The sequence below is a fragment of the Tenrec ecaudatus genome, chromosome 2 (assembly GCF_050624435.1).
Source record: "Tenrec ecaudatus isolate mTenEca1 chromosome 2, mTenEca1.hap1, whole genome shotgun sequence".
In the NCBI taxonomy this organism is placed as follows: domain Eukaryota; kingdom Metazoa; phylum Chordata; class Mammalia; order Afrosoricida; family Tenrecidae; genus Tenrec; species Tenrec ecaudatus.
Genome location: NC_134531.1, coordinates 30591850 through 30613554, shown reverse-complemented (window position 1 = coordinate 30613554; position 21705 = coordinate 30591850). Strand labels below are relative to the sequence as shown.

The 21705-nt window shown below is 51.4% G+C and overlaps 1 protein-coding gene across 1 annotated transcript in view; it reads right to left on the bottom strand.

Moving 5' to 3' along the window:
- The window catches only part of PDZD2 (PDZ domain containing 2), a 258471-nt gene extending 239698 nt beyond the window's left edge, over positions 1 to 18773 (bottom strand). Inside the window, exon 1 of the mRNA XM_075542642.1 lies at positions 18298 to 18773. Within this exon, the coding sequence (XP_075398757.1) occupies positions 18298 to 18773 (476 nt within the window). The remainder of the gene's footprint in view (positions 1 to 18297) is intronic.
- Between the last annotated feature and the right edge of the window lie 2932 nt (positions 18774 to 21705).

Below are 21705 nucleotides of genomic sequence, written 5' to 3'. Positions count from 1 at the left end.
ACTCTGCTTGCCTTGCCCAAGGGAGGACTCCACTGTAAGCTTCCTTGACCTTGGGCCTGGCAATCCATGTGAGTTGAAGGGCCTCCAGTAGTTAACTGTTCCATGGAAGTGAGTTAAACTGAACCCTCTGTACTGTTGTGTGGACTAATTAGCTGTTATATTCCTTCTTGCTGTATAAACCTGTGTGTGCATGCATGTGTGTGTGTGTGTAAAATCATTACGGGCCCTGGTCTTAAGCCCGACTAATGCAGAGTGAAAGAGGTGAGCTACACAGAGAGCTATGGTAGATGCTTAGACACTGGCTAGGAAAACCCTCCAGTGGTGGTAACCCAGTGAGGTTGTGGGGCACTGTCACGGATCCTGGTGGCGTTGTGGTTACAGAGTGAGCTGCTAACTTCAAAGTCAGCAGCTCAAAGCCACCAGATGTTCTGCTGGAGGAAGATGAGGCTTCCTATTCCCATAAAGAGTTACATCTCCAAAATACAAAGGGGACAGTTCTACTCTGTCCTATTGGCTCGCTGTGAGTCAGACTTGACCCAATGGCAGGGAGGTGGGCTTGTGCCCTGAGCATGGGGTAGGAATCGAGAAAGGGACGTCCCACTCAGCATCCTGCGCGTCCCCCTTGCTTCCCAATGTGGACGCCTTGCTTTTTCTTTTTTTGAGACTTGCCAAGAGGCCTTTATTTATCTAGTTCAACTAGACACTATTACAACTAGTTACTCCTTTTACTAAAATTGTTCAGAGCAATGTCTGTACCACACTATCAAAAAGGGCCGTTTCTCTCCCAATCAAAGCGGTTCAGTAGAGGGTGGGCGCAATGCCAATCAAAGCGGTTCAGTAGAGGGTGGGCGCAGGCCCTGGAGCAGGCGGGCGGGTGGCCAGACCCGGCCACTTCCCAAGAGTGGCTCAACCCCCAGATACGGAAACAGAGAGCTGGGCCGGAGCCTTTGTTTACAAAGAAGACCCTGTTCTTAAGAAAGGGAGCCTGAGAAATGTGTACGTGGCACAGAGCTGAAACCAGGGGAGCGGAATGTGCAGAATTCATGTGGTAGAATTATAAATGCATGGTGACCGGCTTTCACCTTCACTTGGAGAAATTAAATGAATGGAGAACTGTTCCTACTCCGCGTGGAGTGGGCTCCGCCCCTCACGGCAGCACTGTGCACAGCCCAGTCCTGTCCCATCCTCACAGGTGTGTGTCTCAGCCGTTGTGTCACTGCACCTCGTTGCTGAGGGACCCCCCTCTTTCCCGGACTCTCCACTTGAGCAAACATGGTGTCCCCCGCCAGGGACTGAAGTCTGACACCATCCTCGCATCTCAGGAGCATTCCAGATGTACTGCTCGTAAGACAGATGTCACAATTCGTACAGTAGACGTATTGCAAGCTATTCTTTTGTTTCAAAATGTCAGATTCATGCTGCCATTGAAATTTTTAACAATTGGTGTATGTGGGGAGATAGGGCATGGGTGCCTGAGGAATTCAGTAGTATCTTTAAAATAAGCTGGGTAGGTGAGGGGTGACGGAGGACGATGTAAGATATGAAAATAATAATCTATAACTTATCAGGGGTTCAAGAGGGAGGGCGGAGGAAGAAATGGGGAGCTGATATCATCGGCTCAAATGGGAAGAGAATGCTTTGAAAATGATGATGGCAGCATATGTGCAAATGTGCTTGACACAGTGGATGAATGTATGGATTGTGAGCAGAGTGTAAGAGCCCACAATAAAATAATCTAATATTAAAAATAAAAAAAAACAAGCTGGAGAAGAGTGAGCCAGAGAGAGCTGGGGCAACAAGAGGAGTAGAGCCAGGTGTCTGGGTGCCGGAGGCGGGGCGGGGTGCAAACTCCGATGACAGGGAGGGCAGTGGAAGGTGGCAGTTGGAGGGAGGAAGGGGATGTCCAGCTTGCAGAGGCAGGTAAACCAATGCTCAGGGTCCCTAGTTGAGGGTAGGTGAGGGGGACATGGCTGATGAGAGACATGCCCAAACCCAAAACCAGCGAGTTAATTTTCAGAAACCTGCAGAACCCATGTGTTTCAGACGAGACTTCCTTAGGCGGACCAGGCCAAATGCTGGGGCATGACGACTCCACAGTTTGATTTCTCATGCTCGCAGTAAAGAAAAGAACCATGCATTCCTCCAATATATATTATGTTTAACAAATACATGCACTCTTGTATGAATACATTGTAGCAATTTTTTAGAAAGATACACTTCATCGACGGTACTTGATAGTTTAACATCTTTTACGCCTCTATTAAAAGATAACAAGGAGCTCTAATGATGCATCATGTTACAAACTGAGCTGTACCCACAAGGTCTGCGGTTCGAACCCAGCGGGCGCTCCTCAGGAGAACCATGAGGCGGTTTTCTACTGGAAAGATTTAGAGACTTGGAAACGCCAACTGCAGTCTACTCCGTCCTATGGAGTCTCCATGAGCCCGAATTGACTCGATGGCAGTGAGGGTTGTATTAAAAACTAATAATATAAAGTGAACATCACTTTCAGGAAAAGCTAGGTAGTGGAACGTGGATTTCACCTGCTGAACTTTGGTCAGCAGCCTAACACCTCACGAATGCACTCCCGGAGTTCATTAGGCAGTTCATGTAAACAAATAAAATACACGAGCAACAAAAACACCCCAAACAGCTCATGTGACCCTGCAGAGTAGAACTGTGCCCCATGGCTTGACAAGACGTTTAGAAGCAGATCACAGGGCCCTGTTGTCTAGGACATCTTAGGGTGGGTTTGAACTATCAGCCTGTCAATCAATAGGCCAACACTTAGCCATTTGTGCCACCCACAGGAGTTTTGTCCTGAAACAGATTCTGGTTTTCAAAAAGCTTAGCTTAGGATAGGATGCCTGGTTGGGCTGCTCACCACAAGGCCAACGGTTGGAATCCGCCAGCTCCCACAGAAACACTGTCTCAGACCCGCGGAACAGCTCTCCCGTCTTAAAAGGTCGCTATGAGTCCGACTCAGCTGGACATCAGCAGCGAACGTCTGGGGACATGATCAGCATAGGTATGTTTCAACTCCTGAATAAATGGGGGTTGGTGGTAAGGAGGGCCACCTTGGGGTGGTGTTTCATTCTGACGGCACCCAACTACAACAACAGCAACTAACATGCCGCTTCCACTGGAAGCCATGTGTCCTTATGAAGCATCTTAAACATGTTGCTAGGTGCTGTCAAGTCGGTGTCATCTCATAGTGGTCCCACATGCAAGAAAACAAAACGCCACCCAGTCCTGTCCCATCTGGTGTCCGAGCCCAGTGGTCTAGCCACGGGGTCAGGCCGTCTTATCAGGTCTTCCTCCTTTTCCATGGAGGCTCCTACTTCTGGAAAGATGTACAGTCTTGGAAACCCACCGGTAGCTCTGCGCTGCTCTAGACAGGGGGCTATGAGTCAGCACCGACTCAGTGAGGCAGGAAGCGAGAAGGTGATGTTGGTGACTGCATTTAATAAACCACAAGTTCATTTTCCAAGCTGAGCTATTACTTTTTTGGTTTTGGTTAAAGTGTTATGCATTGAATTTTAACTTCCTCGAGCTTTCTTTGCAAATTCATTGAAAAGCCCTGTCATGTTGATATTTTTAACATCTGGGCTCTCTTAAATCCTTTGTTTAGAAGATATGCAAACTATTACATTGGGTTTCCTAGGTTTTAAATACGTAGACATGGCTCACTGCTGGCAAGCATAATTTGTTATAATAAGAAAACCCAGTCATATAATTAATGAAACATTTCCAAAAATTGATTTTGAAAATGCTCTTTCTATAGTGTGGTGTGTTAGGATGGGTTCTCTAGAGAAGAAAACCAGTGATGCTTATAGTTGTAAGCGATTTATGTCAAGAAAAGGCTAAAGCAGTTGTAGAAGGTGGTAAGTCTAGTTCAGTTTAAGTCCATGTGTAAGATGGTAAGCTGACTCATGCAGGCTGGCATACATAGTCAAAGAACCCAAGGCCACTGATGGACATTGGGTTCAATGTCAACATGGAGTCAATGACATGATGGATCCTGATGGATCTGGATCCGGCATCTAGTGGTCAGCTTCCTGCCATATTGCCTGGGGGATTACTGCCAAACTACTGAGAACCCTGGGGAGCCGAGTTGATTCAAAACCTATCACAGTTTCTTTCAAAAGATGCTTTCCTGTACTTTGTTATAACATCACCTTTACCTTGAAAAGACAGGTTGTGTGTGTTTATTTTTTGAGAGCCTGGCCATCAGGAAGCATTATCACTGAGAACGACTATCTCAATCGATATGGATAGCAAATGGGAAACACTTGTGTTTTGTGCCACAAAGTTGGTGGTTTGATAAAAAAAAAAATCACATCATTGTGAATGAGGGGGAGTGCAGAGTGGAGACCCAAAGCCCATCTGTAGTCAACTGGACATCCCCTTACAGAAGGGTCTCGGAGAGGAGATGAGTCAGTCAAGGTGCAATGTAGCAATGATGAAACATAAAATTTTCCTCTAGTTCTTTAATGTTTCCTCCCCCACTATCATGATCCTAGTTCCACCTTTCAAATCTGTTTAGACCAGAGGATATACACTGGTACAGATAAGAACTGGAAACACAGGAAATCCAAGACAGATGATCTCTTCAGTAACAGTGGTTACAGTGGTGATACCGGGAGGGTGGAGGGAGGATGGCGTAGAAAGGGGTAACTGATTACAATGGGTGAAGGGAGACATCGGACAGTGTAAGACATGACAAAATAATAATAATTTATAAATTAGCAAGGGCTTATGAGGGAGTGGGGAATGGGGTGGGAGGGGGGAAATGAGGCGCTGATACCAAGGGCTCAAGTAGAAAGCCAATGTTTTGAGAATGATGATGGCAATAGATGTACAAATGTGCTTGACACAATGGATGGATGTATGGATTGTGGTAAGCGTTGGACAAGCCCCCCAAAAATGGTGGTGGTTGAACCTCCCAGCTTCTCTGTGGGAGACAGAGGGAGATCTTCTTCTGGAAAGAAGCGCAGGCTCTTATCAGGGCATCCTTCAACGCGCCACGGTGAGCGGGAATCCAGCAGATGGATTTGGGTGGCCAGGGCAGTGTACAATATACTGCTAATTAAATGTCTGTGATTCCAATCCACCGGGCAGCATGGTGGGAGAAACACCGCCCGCTTCTGCAAGGTCCCGGCTATGAAAACCCTACGCAGCATCGTCTGCTTTGCAACACAGGGTGACCATGAGTCAGATGGACTCCATGGTCAAGGACGTCGGTAAACAGTGGGGACGCCCCATGGGATCTCCTCTATGGCAACATAAGGGAGAAGGAGGAGCCACCTCCCACCTGCCCGGGGCTGACCGCCACAAAGAAGAGCAGTCAGGCAAGCCTCAGGCACAACAAGGGGGCTGTCTCTCTGATGCCTGCAAAGGGCCTCAATGATGGGGTTGGAAAGAAATCAGGCAGCCATTGGACACCTACGGGAAAATCCAGATCTGGGCATGTGCAAACTAAGCCCCCTAGGTCCAGGCAAAACCAAACTGGGCACACCGTCTTAGGCCCATGACATCACACAGGTAGGCCTAAACGCAGCCAAAGGGGTCAGCCAATACCTTCAACCACGCCTCCCCAGTTTGTGTGTGCGTGCGTGCGTGTGTGTGTGTGTGTGTGTGTGTGTGTGTCTGTGATCCCCCTCAAGGCCTGCCCAGGGCCTGTTCGAGCCTGCAAGCTCTCGGCCTCTGGGGATTCCCTATTTCCACATGTGTGGGCGCCCGCTCCCGTTCTGGGATTCTTTCCACGTGGTTTTTCACGCCTGGTTGGTACCCCGGCAGGCTTCTGCATGGCCTGGCGCACTTTCCAGAAAGAGTGTGTACCTTTGTGAGACTGTGCTACCTGAAACCAGCCCCTTTTCTTCATAAAAACTCACCTGGATGACAAAAGTGCTTCCGCTGCGGGAATTCCTTCAGTGCTCTGAAGCAAAGAGCCCAGGTAACCCCAATCCAGAACCCTAACACCTCCACGCTCCACCCATTTCTCCCCTAGTCTGACACTAGCCAGTCCTCACGTAGTACTGATGTTTACTCTTGGTTATAAAAGAAAACAACAACAACGTAGTCATGCCTGAGTCTGACAGCTCTAAGAGCTTTGCCACAGACTCCACATGGCACCCGCGTCGCCTGCAGAGAGAGCCTCTCTGTGGTTGCCACCTCATTGCAGACAAAAAGCCAACGTCCACGATGTTAGGCGCATGAACAGCCATCTAAATGGCAAACACTGGCCTCTTCCCATCTGGAGGAAAGACGAGGGATGAAAAAGGAAAAACATCTACATGGAAACAACTTGTCCAAAGGACTCGGGGCCGCACTAACATCAGTCTCCATACCCGGATGGTGGCCGGAACTGCTACCATCTACTTGGTGAAGGCTCGCACTGCAGTCCTGGGCCGAGCGGGAGCAAAACGTGGAGCAGAACTCCAAGTCTTAGAGGAGTCCAGGCTTGCTGGTTGGAAAAAGACAAGCTGGATCCCGAAGCCCTAGCTCGTAGTCACTCATCAGGTCTGGGACGGAACTCACCCTGTGGCAAAAAATCAAACCATAACAACCACGTGAACTGAAAAGGGCAGCACTTCCCCAGCCTCCACGTTCAGAGGGCGAGGAAACAGGAAGCGCAGGAAAGCAGCGGTGACAGTCCATTGAGGGGCTGATTGCAAAGATGCGATGAAAGAAAAGGGCGGCTATGGACCATTGAATGTACAACTCATGACCTGCTCTGTAAACCTTCCACCCAATTCACCATAAGAAGTCTCAGAAAGTTCTATGAAAGCTTGTCTTATCTAGACTGAAGCCATTCTTGCGCACTGTCAACATGTCAGTCTTTAGCTTCTTGGTCATGCTTACTCAACTGAGCATGGCAGTAGATCCAGCTCATGTTGGGCCTATTTCTGTAGCCCGATCCACGTGCTTTCTCATTCCATTCACAGCCGCTGTGGTTATGCTTACATAACCTCCCCGCGCTGCATTACTTAAGCATTCTCCAAGTCATTAATCACTGAACGTACATCTTTGCTGGTCCTTCTGTCCTGTACTGACTCACCAGCCAGTAGGCTGTGCTCTATGTCATCCCCCAAAGCACAGTCGGCGCATAGCCTTACCTGGAGCATGTAGGAAAGGGTAGCTCAGCGGGCCAGCGAACCTCCCACACCGCATCGGGCTGCTTTCCGACGTCAGCAGGGCTTTCCGTGCATCTTCCAGCTGAATTTGCTGACGGAGCGTGTCATTTTATAGCCAGATTGTTTGGCACGAGCTCCTGGAGCTCCTTTTACTGCCTCAATAAGAATGGGTGTTTCCCTAATGGGGGTTGGCTTTTGGCCTGAAGCAATTAAGTACAACAAAGCCACCAACAAGCGGGCTCCTAAATATGCAGTTTAGTTAAAAAAAAAAAATCTGGACTAGGTCTGGTATTGTAGGGCGTGACATGCTGCTGGAGCAGCTAACATGATTTCGGTTCATCTTGTGGCTGTTTAGCTGGTAAATATCCTGCTAATTGAAATGGATCCGTATCACCACTAACTGTTACCTCCAAGTATAATCCATGCTGAGGATGAGGCTTTTTCTTTCTTTAATGATTAAAAACAAAGAACACAAGCCCACTGCCGCAGTCCGGACTCCTGCTGCTGATGAATGACGGACACGAAACCCAGTGCCATCCAGCCACCCGAGCGGGCAGAGGAGACGTCCCATGGGATTCGAAGCCGGCCACTCGTCATGGGCGCTCACGGCCTCGCCTTTCTCCTGCAGAGCAGCTGCTGGGTTTGCAATGCGCGCCTTGCATTTAGCAGCTCAGCGCATAATCCACGTTGCCACCCCATGTCCATTTCAAATAGTCTTTGGATTTTATTTTGGGGGCTAATTTCCTGTAGATCTGACGGAATTCTCGTGTTTTTTTTTAAACCTCCCATGTGGTACGTGTGTCAACCTGGCCATTTTCTTACTGTTTGCTTCCCCTCGAGTTGTGTTTTATTTTTAATCATCTTCTTTCCTCTTACAAGTTTCTTTTGGATACCTGCCTATTTGGTCAACATTCATTTAATTCAAACCAAAAAAGCTAACCCACTGGTCCATACACTCCTTTGCCTAGTAAGTCCATGCCAATTGCCATCCCTTGAAATAAGTCTCACATACAACTCTCTTCCTTCCCTCGGGTTAAGGACCCCTGGTAGAGCAGTGGTGAAGTGCTTGGTCTGCTAGCCAAAGGGTCAAAGGTTCGACCCCACCAGCCACTCTGCAGGAGAAAGTTACAGCAGTCTGCTTCGATAAAGATTCAAACCAAACACCAAACCTATTGCTGTTGAGTTAGTTCTGACTTGTAGTGGATAGTACTACCCCACAGGGTTGCCAAGGCTGCAGTTTTCATGGACTTTTGGGTTCAAAGCTGAGTGCTCCACCACCGGCCCACTACGTTTCCTTCTTTAAAGATGAGTCGGAACCCACTCAACGGCTGTGGATCCCTTGGGTCACATCACATAGCACAGGACACAGAGTCCCTGGCACACAGACTATGTGGAAATGCAGGCGCCTATCCGGAGCTACACCAGGAGTCAAGTTCAGTCACCGTGTTTGTAAGATAAAGAACACGCCCTGCTGCGCAAATGCATGTTTCCCTGGCCCTGTGGCTCTCCTGGGCATCCCAGTGTGGCAACTACAAGAACACAATGCCCTCCACCGCCCCAAACCCATTTTATTAGGCCATAATCTGACATCCCACCATTCAATGGTTCCGGCAGAGCAAGCGGTGCTGTACAATCGCCACCACCGTCACCTTCTAGGCATTTTCTTCCTTCCTGTACTACTTGACATAAGCTCCCCGTTAGCCCCCTCCCCCTAACGTACCCCCCAGGCACCTTATTGTTGTTGTTGTCTCTAGAGAGTCACCGACCTGGGCTTCATATAGAAAACAACAACAAAAACAACAACAACATAGAAAGATACATAGCAGAGAGTCAAGAACGGTAATAACAAAATACAAAAGAGATAAACCCGGATTTGGGAAAAACAAAAGCAAAACTTGGAAGATAGTCAAAGCCAGCTAGTCCTCAGGAGTGAGACAGGGCTCTCTACTCTGGAAAGAGTGACAGTCTTGGGAACTCACAGGGGAAGTTCTTCCCTGTCCTATAGGGTCGCCATGAGTGAGAATTGCCTCAATGGCAGTGAGAAGGTCAAACAGACAATGTCTTAAAAAAGCCCAGTCCCCACTGGGCCTCTAAAGTACTTCATCAACACAAGGACACTTTGTTCAGATAACCTGGCATTCTGTGGTACTCACCTTCCCGACATGATTACTGAAAACAAAGCGGGTGCATAGCAAATGTGGTGAAGAAAGCTGATGATGCCTGGCTAGCAAAAGATATAGCATCTGGGGTCTTAAAGGGTTGAAGATAAACAAGCGGCCATCTAGCTGAGAAGCAAGAAAGTCCACATGGAAGAAACACACCAGCCTGTGTGATCATGAGATTTCAATGGGATCAGATAGCAGGCATCAAAGACCCAAAACAAAAAGTCATATCAATGTGAATGAGGGGGAGTGCAGAGTGGAGACCCAAAGCCCATCTGTAAGCATTTGGACATTCCTTTACAGAAGGGTCACAAGGAAGAGACGAGGCAGTCAGGGTGCAGTATTGTGCTGATGAAACATATAACTTTCCTCTAGTTCTTTAATGCTTCCTTCCCCCCACTATCATGACCCCAATTCTACCTTACAAATCCGGCTAGGCCAGAGCTTGTACACAGGTACAGAGAAGAGCTGGAAACACAGGGCATCCAGGACAGATCAACCCCTCAGGCCCAATAATGAGTGTATCGATACCAGGAGGGTAAGGGGAAGATGGGGGGAGAAAGGGAGAACCGATCACAACGATCTACACATAATGATCTACATATAACCCCCTCCTGATCTATTTGCATTCTCCATTTTCCATCGTGGACGGAAGTCACTCAGGGGTGGCCGGCTGTGGAGTCTGACCTGCCCCATTCCGGCGCTGACCAGGGGCCCATCTGAAAGACATTCCATTCCTGTGGTCTTCGGAGTGTGTAAGTTCCTGTTACTTACACTCTCCTGGAGGCTGTGCGATTCCTGGAGGCTAGCAGAAAGAGAAACGCCCTCGGCCGCCAGTCATAAAGAGGAGAACAAGGATCAGCTTAATCGAGAGGCTTCTAGTCTGCCCGTGAGGAACGAAGGCCACGGGTCTATGTGTGTGCGCGCTAGGGAAGGATTCCGCGGGGGGAGCCTCCACGGGGCACCTTCCCGGGGCAGCGCAGAACACTAGTCACGGAGGAGAGGAAGATGGCAGCTGAGCTACTTCCTGCCAGGAGATGGCTCCGTTGCTGGCCACGCAGACAGAGCTGGGGACCCAGAGGTAGCATCCTGACAGCACAGTTGTCCAAGATCCCCCACCCCCCTTCCCTCCTAGCATGTCCCTCCATGCGTTCAACTTCAACCACGAGGTGGCAGGAGAGGCCTCTCCGAGTCTCGCCACGGGGCGGGTAGCAGCACTCTGACCAGCTGGGAAAGCACGCTCCCCAGGTCCGCTCCCAAGGCCAGCAAGGACTCCTTAGGAAGTGCTGCATGGAAGGTTCTAGATACAGTCACCATCCATTTAGAGAATGTGTAGGGAAAAACTCATTTTCCTTCTGTTTGTTGTCATTAGCTGTCCGTGCACACACACACACACACACACACACACACACACACACACACATGCTGTGCTTTCTGAGCTGGGTTTGAAACCACCAATCTTCCGGCTGGCTAGTAGTCACACACTTACCATTCCCCTAATTCCCCTGATTACTGCTCGTAGCGTTAAAGGACAAGTTGTAGAATTTGAGGCGAAGGCTCTGAAATGAAGTCCTCTCTGTTTTTTAAGACGATCCTTGAGCCTGGAAAGCCATCTCTCAGAGTCTCAGTTTCCCTGGGTACAGTGAAGAAATGGGGCTTGGAGGAACGCTGGGGAATCTTCTAGAAACCAAAGCGTGCAATGAAATTGTGTGTTGGGGGGTGGGGGTGGCGGGGAAGCAGGCCGCCTAGTGACTGGCCAGCGGGGGCGCTTCGCTCACACGGTGTCTTTGGGGACCGGGCTTTCCAGAGAAGGAGCTGTTAATCGCTGAGACCGGTTTTATTTTTAACCTTTGATAATGGAAATCTTGTGAGTGTGTACTATCAGCATCTCTGCCTTCTTAAACAGAAAACGGGGTGCAATTTAACCTTTGCTGACTGTCTCTGGGTCATTGTCATGACCACTCCTGACTAGAAATACGGAGCTGTTCGGGCGCCAGGGAGCCTGTGGGCATCTTCAGCTGCGAGGCCCCAGAGACGGCACTAGAAAGCTGTAATTGGCAATTCCTCCTCGCTGCGATCTCCTGTATCACTACCTGCAGTCATTTCTCCAAGTCACACCTTCCAGCAGCCTCTTGACACTCTGTTTAAAATCTGCTCTAACCTAGAGAGAATTCGAGGTTGCCATGGGTAACCAGAGCATAAGCTCATAACGACCCTAAATTTAATTTTACACACAATTTAAAGTCACTGGGTACTGTGCTGAAGGCTGCTGTTGGCCAGACCTGCTGCTTAGCTAGTTTGCACAGTATGCAATGCGCCGAATCCCTCCCTCTCGCCCACCCACCCACCCCGCTGTGCATAGCAGAACAAAAGGCTGCCGGCCCTGAGCCACCCCAAAGGGTGCTTGCAGGTCAGACGCTGTGCCCACAGGTTTTCACGGATTGCATTTGGGAAGCAGCCTTTCTTCCTAGTCTGCCTTAGTCTAGAAGCTCCACTGAAACCTACGCAGATCCTAGCAACTTGCAAGTCTCCGCTCAGGGTGGGTGGTGGCCACGCACGAGGTGCATTGGACTGCAAAGGAAGCCAGACGAGCTGCATGGAAGGTGAGAATTGTTGCCCTGAACCACCAAAGCCCTAGAAGAACACATGTGACTGCTGACTGCGTGCTTGGAGAGTCCCAGAGGCACAGCGGAAGGGAAGCCTGGTGATCCGCTTCCCCAAATCGTAGCCACTGAACACCCTATGGTGCACACACGTGTTAAAAGGAGTGGAAAGTCACTGGAACCCATTGGCACAGTATCAGTCCTGATCGCCCCCGGTGCCCTCTTCCAGCCCGGCACCCTGGCCCTCTCCTGGGACTGCCGAGGCTGCACATTACCTTCTAGTACCTCAAAGGTACTACCCCACTGGGGGACTTCAGGGCCCTGCTCCATCCAGCACATGCCTGTGTCAGGGGCTGGAGGCACACCATTCCGGTTGTTCAGTATTTTGAAAACCATCCAACTTTCAGGCTGAAGGCTATTCTTCGCCTTCCCTGCTGAGGGAACTGCTGAGAGGTCTGGGCCCCTTCTCTTTCCCTCAAACTCAAAGGTCTGTCTTCAGTTGCCTGCTGTGACCTGGGTGATTCGGATTGCTTCAGGCAGACCAGGTGCGGTGCTAAAAGGTACCTTTTATTGACCAGCTACCATGTGCCAGGAAGCTGCTGTGGATACAATTCCCCAGCCCATCTGATCTCATCCACCAAACTGCCCTTTAGGGAAATAACTCCGACCTCCTGTCCCTGAGGCCACCTGCCCACAGTCGCTCAGCCAATAGGCTGGTCTTGGTGCTTTCCGTGCTCAGTTCGCTCAGGTTTACTCCTTTACAAGAAGGTCAGTCAAGACCCACGACCTGAAAAAAGACCTCTCCAGTGGGTCCTTTCCCGTTTCAGAAAAGGCTAATTGTTTCTCCTAGGCTGTGTGGCCTTTGTTTTTAATTAAATCCACATTTTGTTACCAATTTGGGACCATCTATCCTCAGGGAATGGGCCTCATTTGCTTGCAGAAAGCTAGTGGAGGGAGCGACTGGGCTTTCAAACTGTTCCTGGTAGAAGCTAATCTATAAAACATTCCCAGTTCTCTCTGTACCAAAGAAGAGTTCACAGAACATACCAGAAAATCAGATATTCCCCAGCGTGGGGATGGTGGAGCCTGCAAACCAGACTTTCCTCTGTGTGCTCCTGCTGTGCCTGCCAACACCCAGTCTCCCTCGGCCCTGTCCGGAGGTTCTCTGGAAGCTGACACCAGGACAATACTGTTATCACTCTGGAGGATGGGGAGGGGGTGTCCCAGAGCTACTCCGCAAGCCTAGAACTAAGCTGCGGAGCTGGGAGTGGTGGGTAGAGGGGACCAGCCAGGGAGGAGGCCGGAGTGGCTTCTACAGCTTTGGGGCAGTCACAGATCTAGCTTCCCAGGCAGGTCGGGCCGGCAGAGAGGCTATCCACCTCACGGCTAGAAATGGTCTGTTCTTTCCTGAAGGCGAGCCTTCAAGACCGACCTGGATGAGGTTTTGAAATAAGCAAACCATGACTTCATCGGCAGTGTGCACCTGCTCCTCCCACGCTTCCGCGCACACATCCACCGCACCCACCGAGCACTCCCGGTCCCGGGCTAGCTCTTGTCAGAGAGGAATGCGTCTAAAAATGGACCCACCATCAGGTGACAGGGTCAAAAGAGCACCAGAGGGAGTTTCAAATGGAAAAGCAAACTCAAGGGAGGGAGGAGAACCCACGGTCCCAAGGTCCGCCTCCAGCATCGGAATGGCAAGCACTGGTGTGGCAGATGAACTGTGTTGGTGGGGTGCAGGGGTAAGCTGGTGTGTCAGGCCCTGAAACCTGGGGCTCACCAATAAGGAAGCGTTCACCTGGCTGAGTCCGATGTCAAGATGCAACCATCCACCGAGGGGGCTGTTTGCTGAGGTCTCTAAAGAACCCTCGTGGGCGAAGACTACTGAAGGAGCTGCGGACCTTCAGAAGAGCTAACATATCTGACTTGGAAGAAGGACAGCCAGAATGGTCCTTAGAAGCAAGGATGCCTTCCTGTCACTTGCTTTGGACAGGTGACCAGGAGGGACTAGTCCCTGGAGAATGACATCATCCTTGCTCACGTAGAGGGGCAGTGAAAATGAGGGCGTCCCTCCGTGAGATGGAATGGCACCATGACCGTAACCTTGGCCTCTGACATAACGTTTGGGAGGAGGGTGCAGGGCGGGCGGAGGAGTTTCATTCTGGGGTACAGACAGTGTGGCTCTGAGTGGGTGACCTGCCAGCCACCTCCAGGGCCTCTCACAACCAGAACAACAGAGAAGCCGAAGTCATTCTCGTGGTGTTTGAGGTCCACATACACATTAGCACAGGGCGCTGTGCGTCGGCTACAGAGAGAAGAAACGGGCACTTTGAGAACTTCAGAAAACACCTCAAGACTCACCCTTCGATCTCAACGTGCTTCTAATCCTAACGCTCTGGCTAGTCAGGTCTGCCAACGGCATTTTATATTGCATTGGCTTTCCCTGAAGGACGTGAGAAGAGCCGTCTGATTTCTTTGTCAGGTCAGGTAGATGGACTAACCACTTCCTTCCCCAGTGACTGCCAATACGGACATAGGATGGAGGTATTTTATCAAGCTCGGAATCAGCCAGAAACGTAGGCACCAGACCACACCCGGGCAGGACACAAGTACAGCCAAAGGGCCGACTCTGAGGGAGCGTACTAATGGTTAAAACCTCGGATGTGGACCCACATACACCCATGGTCAAATCTCCGTGACTCCATACTGCGGTGACCTTGGGCGAGTTACATGGCCTCTCTCTGGCTAAGCGTTCACACCTGAGGCTGGTTTTTATACAGTTGTGTTGGAGATGAAGTGAGAGTGTGGAGGCCTGGGGAGGTGTAGTGGTTACGTGTTGGTCTGCGATCTGCATGGTCAGCAGTTTGAAACCAGCAAGACTGGGCTTTCTACTCCCGTGAGCGGTGAGCATCCGTCTCAGAAACCCACAGGGGCCGCTCTGAGTCAGCACCGACTCGATGGCAGCCAGTGAGTGGACGCGAACATGCCCACTCTGCTCAGGAAAAGGTGCTTTAAGAGAACCAGGGAGGGGACTTTGAGAAAATGAGCTTAGTCTTCTCTGGTTGTTAAGGAGACAACAGGGTCATAGGCCTGGGGTTGATTCCAGCTCGTTGCAGTATCATTCAAGAGAAGAAACTCCATCGGGTTTTCTCGGCTGTGAGTGTTATGGAAGTCGGTCACCAGAGCTTTCTTCCAGTGTTGCTGGGGGCGGGGTTTGAACTTTGCAGCTAGTAGTTGAGTGCAAACCATGTGAGCCTCTCAGGGAACCTATTCATGAGCCCTAAAGACCGAGCAGTGGGTCTTGTCTTCTCACTTCCCCTAACTCCCTATCTCCGTGGCTTTGGGGTCCACCTCCCTGCCCCTGCTCTTTGGTCAGCCTCACATACACCGACTACAGCGTAATATGGAATGTGTGTCCCGATTACTTATCGTTCCTCATCCTATGTAGTTCTCCATCACTTTTCCTTTCAAATCAGACACAGGCACAAGGCAGGCGCTATCAGGGATGAGGAAAGGGCCCTGGTGGCACAGTGGGCTATGAACTGAGCTGCTAACACAAAGGTCCGCAGCTCAAACCCACCGACCACTCGGAGGGAGAAAGAGGAGGTTTTTTATTCCCAGAAGGGTGTGCAGCCTCAGAAACCCACAGGAGCCGTTTACCCCGTCTTATAGGGTCACTGAGCCAAGACTGACTGAGTGGCAGTGAGGTTTTGTTTGTCTAGCAGGGCTGGCTAGTGAGAGGGCGATCTCTCCTTCATACCCAGGGACCCAACCCCTCCCGCAGGGTCTCCAGTCGCCTTTCCGGCTCCTTGGAGCCTGGTGAGCTCTGTGGTGGTCAATTCTGCTTTTTCTAAGGACGAGCTCTGTTTGCAAATAAGCTCACCACCCCTCCTTGAGAACCAGCGGCCTTTCCCAGTAAGTACCAGCCAGGCACCTGGTCGTTCGCCATGAGGGTCTTTTTAGTCGGAGAGGCCACCAAAAGGAAGTCCTGTTGGGAATGCCCACTGAGTAAGTGCCTGCATGTGCTCACCACCCTGGGTTACGGCCTGCTGGCTTATCCTGTCTCTTGTCCACCTGCACTCTGCCTCCGGAGTTGACACGCACGGCATTAATGGCTCCCTCAGCCCCTGGTCTCCGGCTGGTTTCTGCTGATGCGAAGCTCTGATGGGAGGCTGGGCTTCTCTTCTGACTCGCTCCCTGCAGGCTCACCCGCAGCTCACCATGATCCACTCCTTCTGGGACTCAGGCATCCTTCTCACAGGAGCCCTGCACATGGATGCAGCTCAGGGATCCTACAACGTCCACATTCCACTCTCTTTATGACGCATGAGCATAAAAACATACTCATCATTTAAAGCACCACGGACTGCTCAAAGGACAGACAACTCTGGCTTGGAAGAGGGCAGAGGGCAGGATGGCGAGACTTCGTCTCACAGACTTTGGACACGCTGTCAGGAGAGACCAGTCCCTGGAGAAGGACATCATGTTTGGTAGAGTAGCCAGGAAGCAAAAGAGAGGAAGGCCCGGGGCGAGATGGACTGGCACCATGGCTGCATCAACGGGCTCAGGCATAGGGACAGTTGTGGGGTCGGGGCAGGACAAGGCGGTGCGTTATTCTGTTGTGCACAGGGTCAGAACCGACTCGATGGCACCTGATAACAACAGCCACCATTAAAACTCGGTTTGGGGTGCTCACATCCTGTATTTCCCAGAGAAAAGATTGGCTCTCGACCAGCTTCAGGCAATGACCTTGCCAACATCCTTCTGGAAGAGTAACTTGGCATCGGTTGAGCTCTCGGACCAGGTAGGTTAAGCTACCCTGTTTTCCCGAAAATAAGACAGTGTCTTATATTAATTTTAGCTCCCAAAGATGCACTAGGCCTTATTTTCAGGGGATATCGTCTTTTTCCATGGAGAAGAATACAGTACACATTTATTGTTTACTGCTTTCTTGTTTTATTAAAAGAGACCTCGCACTTCCTGTCTGCTCCGGCTGCCCCATGGCCAATAGTGAGCTGTGCAGCAGTACCCGCTGCTACAGTCCAGAGTTACAGTAACTTCAGGGGGCCTTATTTTGGGGGAGTTGTATTTTCGGGGGAATGCCTTATATTTCAGCGAGAGGCAAAACTGTACGTAGGTCTTATTTTGGGGGGATGTCTTACTTTCGGGGAAACAGGGTAATGGTGCAATCTATGGTGAGGGCTGTGAGCCCTGCTGTCTGAGTGGGACTTCTGAAAAAGCTGCAGCCTGAGTAACTGGGTCAGCCGCCGGGCGCTCTGTGCTCAGGTTCCTGTCTGTCCCCAATCAAAACCTGCACACACGGCTCAGGGGAGCATCCCTGGTTGGCAACACTCCCCATGGAGTCACACATCTCGGCTGAGCGAATTCCATGCTGCCTGTACAAACCCACTGGGGAAGGACAGCCGCAAGCTGTGCCTGGGATCTCCTGGGGGCCATCCAAGGCCTTTTATCTTTCTGATTTTAACCTGTATTTGTTGGCTGCAACAAATGGCAGCCAGGAGCATCACACTTTCCCTGAGTTCCACGAGTCCTCCTAGCACGTCTTGAACCTGAGCGTGACCTTGGAGACACCAGATTCACTTGGAAAATGACAAAACCTCCCGGTCCTAAGCTACGACCATGGTAGTAGGCACATGGATGGAACACAGGAACACATTATGGTCAAGAACATTCCAGAAACATGCAGGTGAGCTCCTGGAGGACCGCTCAGGATGCGGAAGCCACGGGAGTTCTAAAGACACTTTAATCATCTCCAGGGACTTTTGAGAAGCGGGTTAGGGGCTCCCGGGTGGGTGCTCGGATGAAGACAGATTGAGAAAGGTTGAGGGTCACATATTCATGGCCCAGTCTTTGGGTCTCTGATTGGAGGTGGGATGTTACTGTGGTTGTTAGGTGCCTCTGAGTTGATTCCAACCCACAGGCACCCTCTGCACAAGCAGCAGGCAACCCTGCACAGCCCTGGGCCATCCCCACAATGGCTCCTCTGCCTGAGTCATCGTTGCAGCCACGGTGTCAATCCATCTCCCCGAGAGCCTTCCTCTCTGTCGCTCAGACACTGGGTCAAATGCACAGAGTGTCTAACTCAAGTGGGCCCATCTCACCCACATGTGTTACACACTGTTGCTTTTCTTTCTACCCCGAGTTTCAGGGGAAAAGAAAATGTTCTGAGCCAAGTGGGAAGGAAGCAAGAAGGAAACACTAGGAAATTTCCAGGAAGAGACTGTGTTTCTTTCACACCATTTGTTCATGGAGCCACCAAACCGCCGGCAGCTTTGTTCCCCAGCAGGACACAGTTACCTGTGTGGCCCCACACTGGTCCTCCAGCACCACCACCCCCAGCCCCAGGCCCAGCTGGCGCTCCACTCCTTGACTCACCTGGCACCGCTGACATCCACGCCAACCATCAGCTGCCCGTTCAGGGAGAGGACCTCATCACGCAGACGGACCTTCCCACTCTTCCCGGCGGGGCTGTTCTTCCGCAGCTCCGTCACCCAGATGCAGCCGACATCCAGCACGGGGCCCTGATGGGTTTTCCTCTTCTTGCCCCCCCTGCGCTTTTCCCCATAGTCCCCGAAGACGGGGATGTTCCCAAAGCTGAGGCCCACCGTCTCTGTGTCCCCCAGCTCCTTGGTGAGGTACACAGTACAGATCTCCATCTCGGGGAGCCTGAGGTCAGGCGGGACCGTGCTCTCGTCCACGGCGAAGTTCAGCTGGATGTACTCCTGCAGCTTCTGGATGGCGGCCTGGCACAGCCTCTGCTCGGGCCCGGCCCCGCCCTCCCGCAGGCTGTTCTGGAGCCACTGGCAGAGCAGGGGCAGGTGCAGCACGGCATTGTCCTGCGTGATGGGCATGGTGCTCACTCCCGGGGGCCAGCATCATGAGAGGGCCTGCTCTTGGGGGCCCCGCGTCCCTTGGGAACCTTGGCTGACATTGGCTTTGGCTGTGTTCATGGTCAGGCTGACAGGCGAGCCCCAGAGATGCTTCCTGTGGACTGGGCTGTTGGCCTTGGCAGGAGGTGGACAGCACACAATTAGAAGGGCAGGGGAACAGTCACTCCGAAGGACACAGCGGGCAAGAGAGGAGGCAGCTCACAGCTTCACGCTTGGGTCACTGAACGGCAGGGCCACCCCATGCACACGGCAGGGACATGGGACCCACCTCCAGCAGCGACAGCATGCCCTTCCCGAGCTCAGTCACACCTGGGACACAGAGAAAGAAACAAAACAGGCATTCCAGTGAGCTTCTCTGCTACCGCAGGAGGGAGCTGGCTTCAAAGACACTAGGTCCACGCCAGAAACCCGATGCTTCGCTCCAGGGCCCAGCATGGCTCCCTCCACCCTGTGCGCATATGCACACGCGCGTGCACCTTGGACGCTCATACAGGAACTTCGGGAGTGCTGAGCATCTCCTGAAAACGTCTTCCGACGAGCAGCGAAGTGAGGTGACCTGTCACGACCACCTGGAGCACTAGAGCCACGGCATCCATGTACAGTGAAACAAGACCGCTTGGGAGGTGGGATGTAAACACTTCTGCCCTGGCTGCACCCCATGGGCGCCAGAAGGAGACACCGATGTAGGCCCTCCTGGGCCATCCTCACAGGGGTTCCTGACTGAGACCCTTGCTGCAGCCAGTGTGGTCGAGGGTCTGCTTGTTCAGCTCACCCCGGTTATCTCCTTAAAATTCACTGCCATCAAGTTGATTCTGACCACAGTGTCCCTCCAGGACCGAGGAGAACCACCCCATAGAGTTTTCTAAGACTACTCATCTAAGACTAGTTCATCTTGTGGAGCAGCTGGTGGGCTTGAACCACGGACCTTGTGATTAGCAGCTTTATTCTTAACTCACTCCACCACAGGGCTCCCTCTGATAGCCTTAAAAAAAATACACCCCCACCAAAAAACACCACCATTTAGTTATGTTGACTCCTAGTGACCCAACAGGGCAGAGTAGACCTGCCTCCAAGACTGTTGATCTTACAAGAATAGAAAGCCTCATTTTTCTCCTGTGGAGTAGCTGATGGCTTCGAACTGCTGACTGCAGTTATCAGCCCAACTCATCACCACTACGCCACCAGGACTCTTTCACCCCTCTGCTCTCTCACTCACTGACATCCTGCCACCGGGTCGATGAGTATTCACAGCACCCTAGGGGACAGGGTAAAACTGCCTGTGTGAACTTCCAAGGCTAACTCTTTACAGGAGTAGAAACCCCTGTCTTTCTCCCACAGGGTTCCTTAAAAAAGTATATGCATTGGTTTGGATCCACCTTACTGCTGCTGGAGGAGGGCCCTCCCATCCAGAACTCTGCAGGCCACACGACCATGAGCCAGTCCACACTGCAGCCATTTCGGCTCTGCCGTGGGGGCAACACCAGTGCAGGCAGACTCTGAATCTTCGGCCTTCCTGCCTGGGGGTCGCCTTCAGTCCCCTCATCCCTCCCCCTGCAAACAGTTGACAGTGACCCTTATCAGACTAGCCCGAACATCACCTGTGTGAGATGACCGTGCCCCTCCTGACTTGCTTGCCTGAAATCTATTTTTTTTAATTGTGGAAGAGACCAGGATGTCAAGACTCCATCTTACATGCTTTGGACATATTGTCAGGAGAGGCCAGTCCCTGGAGAAGGACATCATGCTTGCTAAAGTAGCGACAATGAGGAAGGGCCTCAGTGAAATGGAGTGACCCAGTGGTCACAGCAATGGGCCCCAGGCATGCATCCGATACGACTGGACAGCACCTCACGACAACAGCAAGCACCTCTCTATGGCGCAGTCATTCATTGTCTGGTGATGACAATGTGCCGTGGTTGGTTGGTAGGCACTTGGGTTGCTTCAGCCTTTCAGACACAGTGAACAGGACTGCAATGAGCCGGCATCCGGGCAGCTCTTTGCTGGCTCTCTAACACATTGCGATCACTGGGTAGCACAGCTGGATGCAGCTGCAGGCACATCTCGCAGACTAGGGCTGACACGGACTGGCCTTGTCCCCTCTCCATTGCACACTGTGTCTGCACTTGTACAGAGGTGAGTCCCCGGCGAAAGGTTGCCTGCATCCCACTGCCAATTCTCCTTCTCCACCACAGAGAAATGCTGCCTCCATGCTTGGGACCCCTTTCCAAACTGCACTTCCACCCAGAGAAAGTCAATATCGACCACCCCGCCTCGGATGGGAAATGTTCCCTGGGCTTCATGGGAAGCGATTTAACCAGGAATAATAATAAATGGGAGAGGTGTCAGAAGCCATATCCATAATAAATGACCTTATTATTCAGTTACGGAATTTCCGATACAGTGAGCTCTGAGCTTCTGAAAAAGTTGAGTGCCAGCTATTAGTGGCTGTCAAACAAATCAAAAGTGGAGCCAATATCACCTAAATAATCGCCTGCCTCCGAACAAGAACCCCAGATCACAGAAAGATCATCCCTGCGTGGGCAAAGCGCAAAGCCCCCGGTGGTCAACGTAAGTCCCACCTCCCGCTGAAAACCAGCCACACATGCAGGCCTACTAAGAGCTTACGAATGAATCCAAACAATCTCCATCGGTCCTAGCAACATCTAGGAGCCGCCATCACTTTTTTTCATCGAAGTGAGAGTTTTAGGGTATCTCGGGTGCACCCCTGAGGTCCTCGCACACAGTAAGAGCATCTCCTTCATCAACGCCCCCATTTCTGTGGAACAGAGCCTGCCCCACTGTGAACTCCCCACAATGCAAAAGGAAGCCTGTAAGATCCTTTCAGTGAAGGTCTAAAAGGTCTGCTGTGATTCCAGGGGGTCCTGCAGGTGGA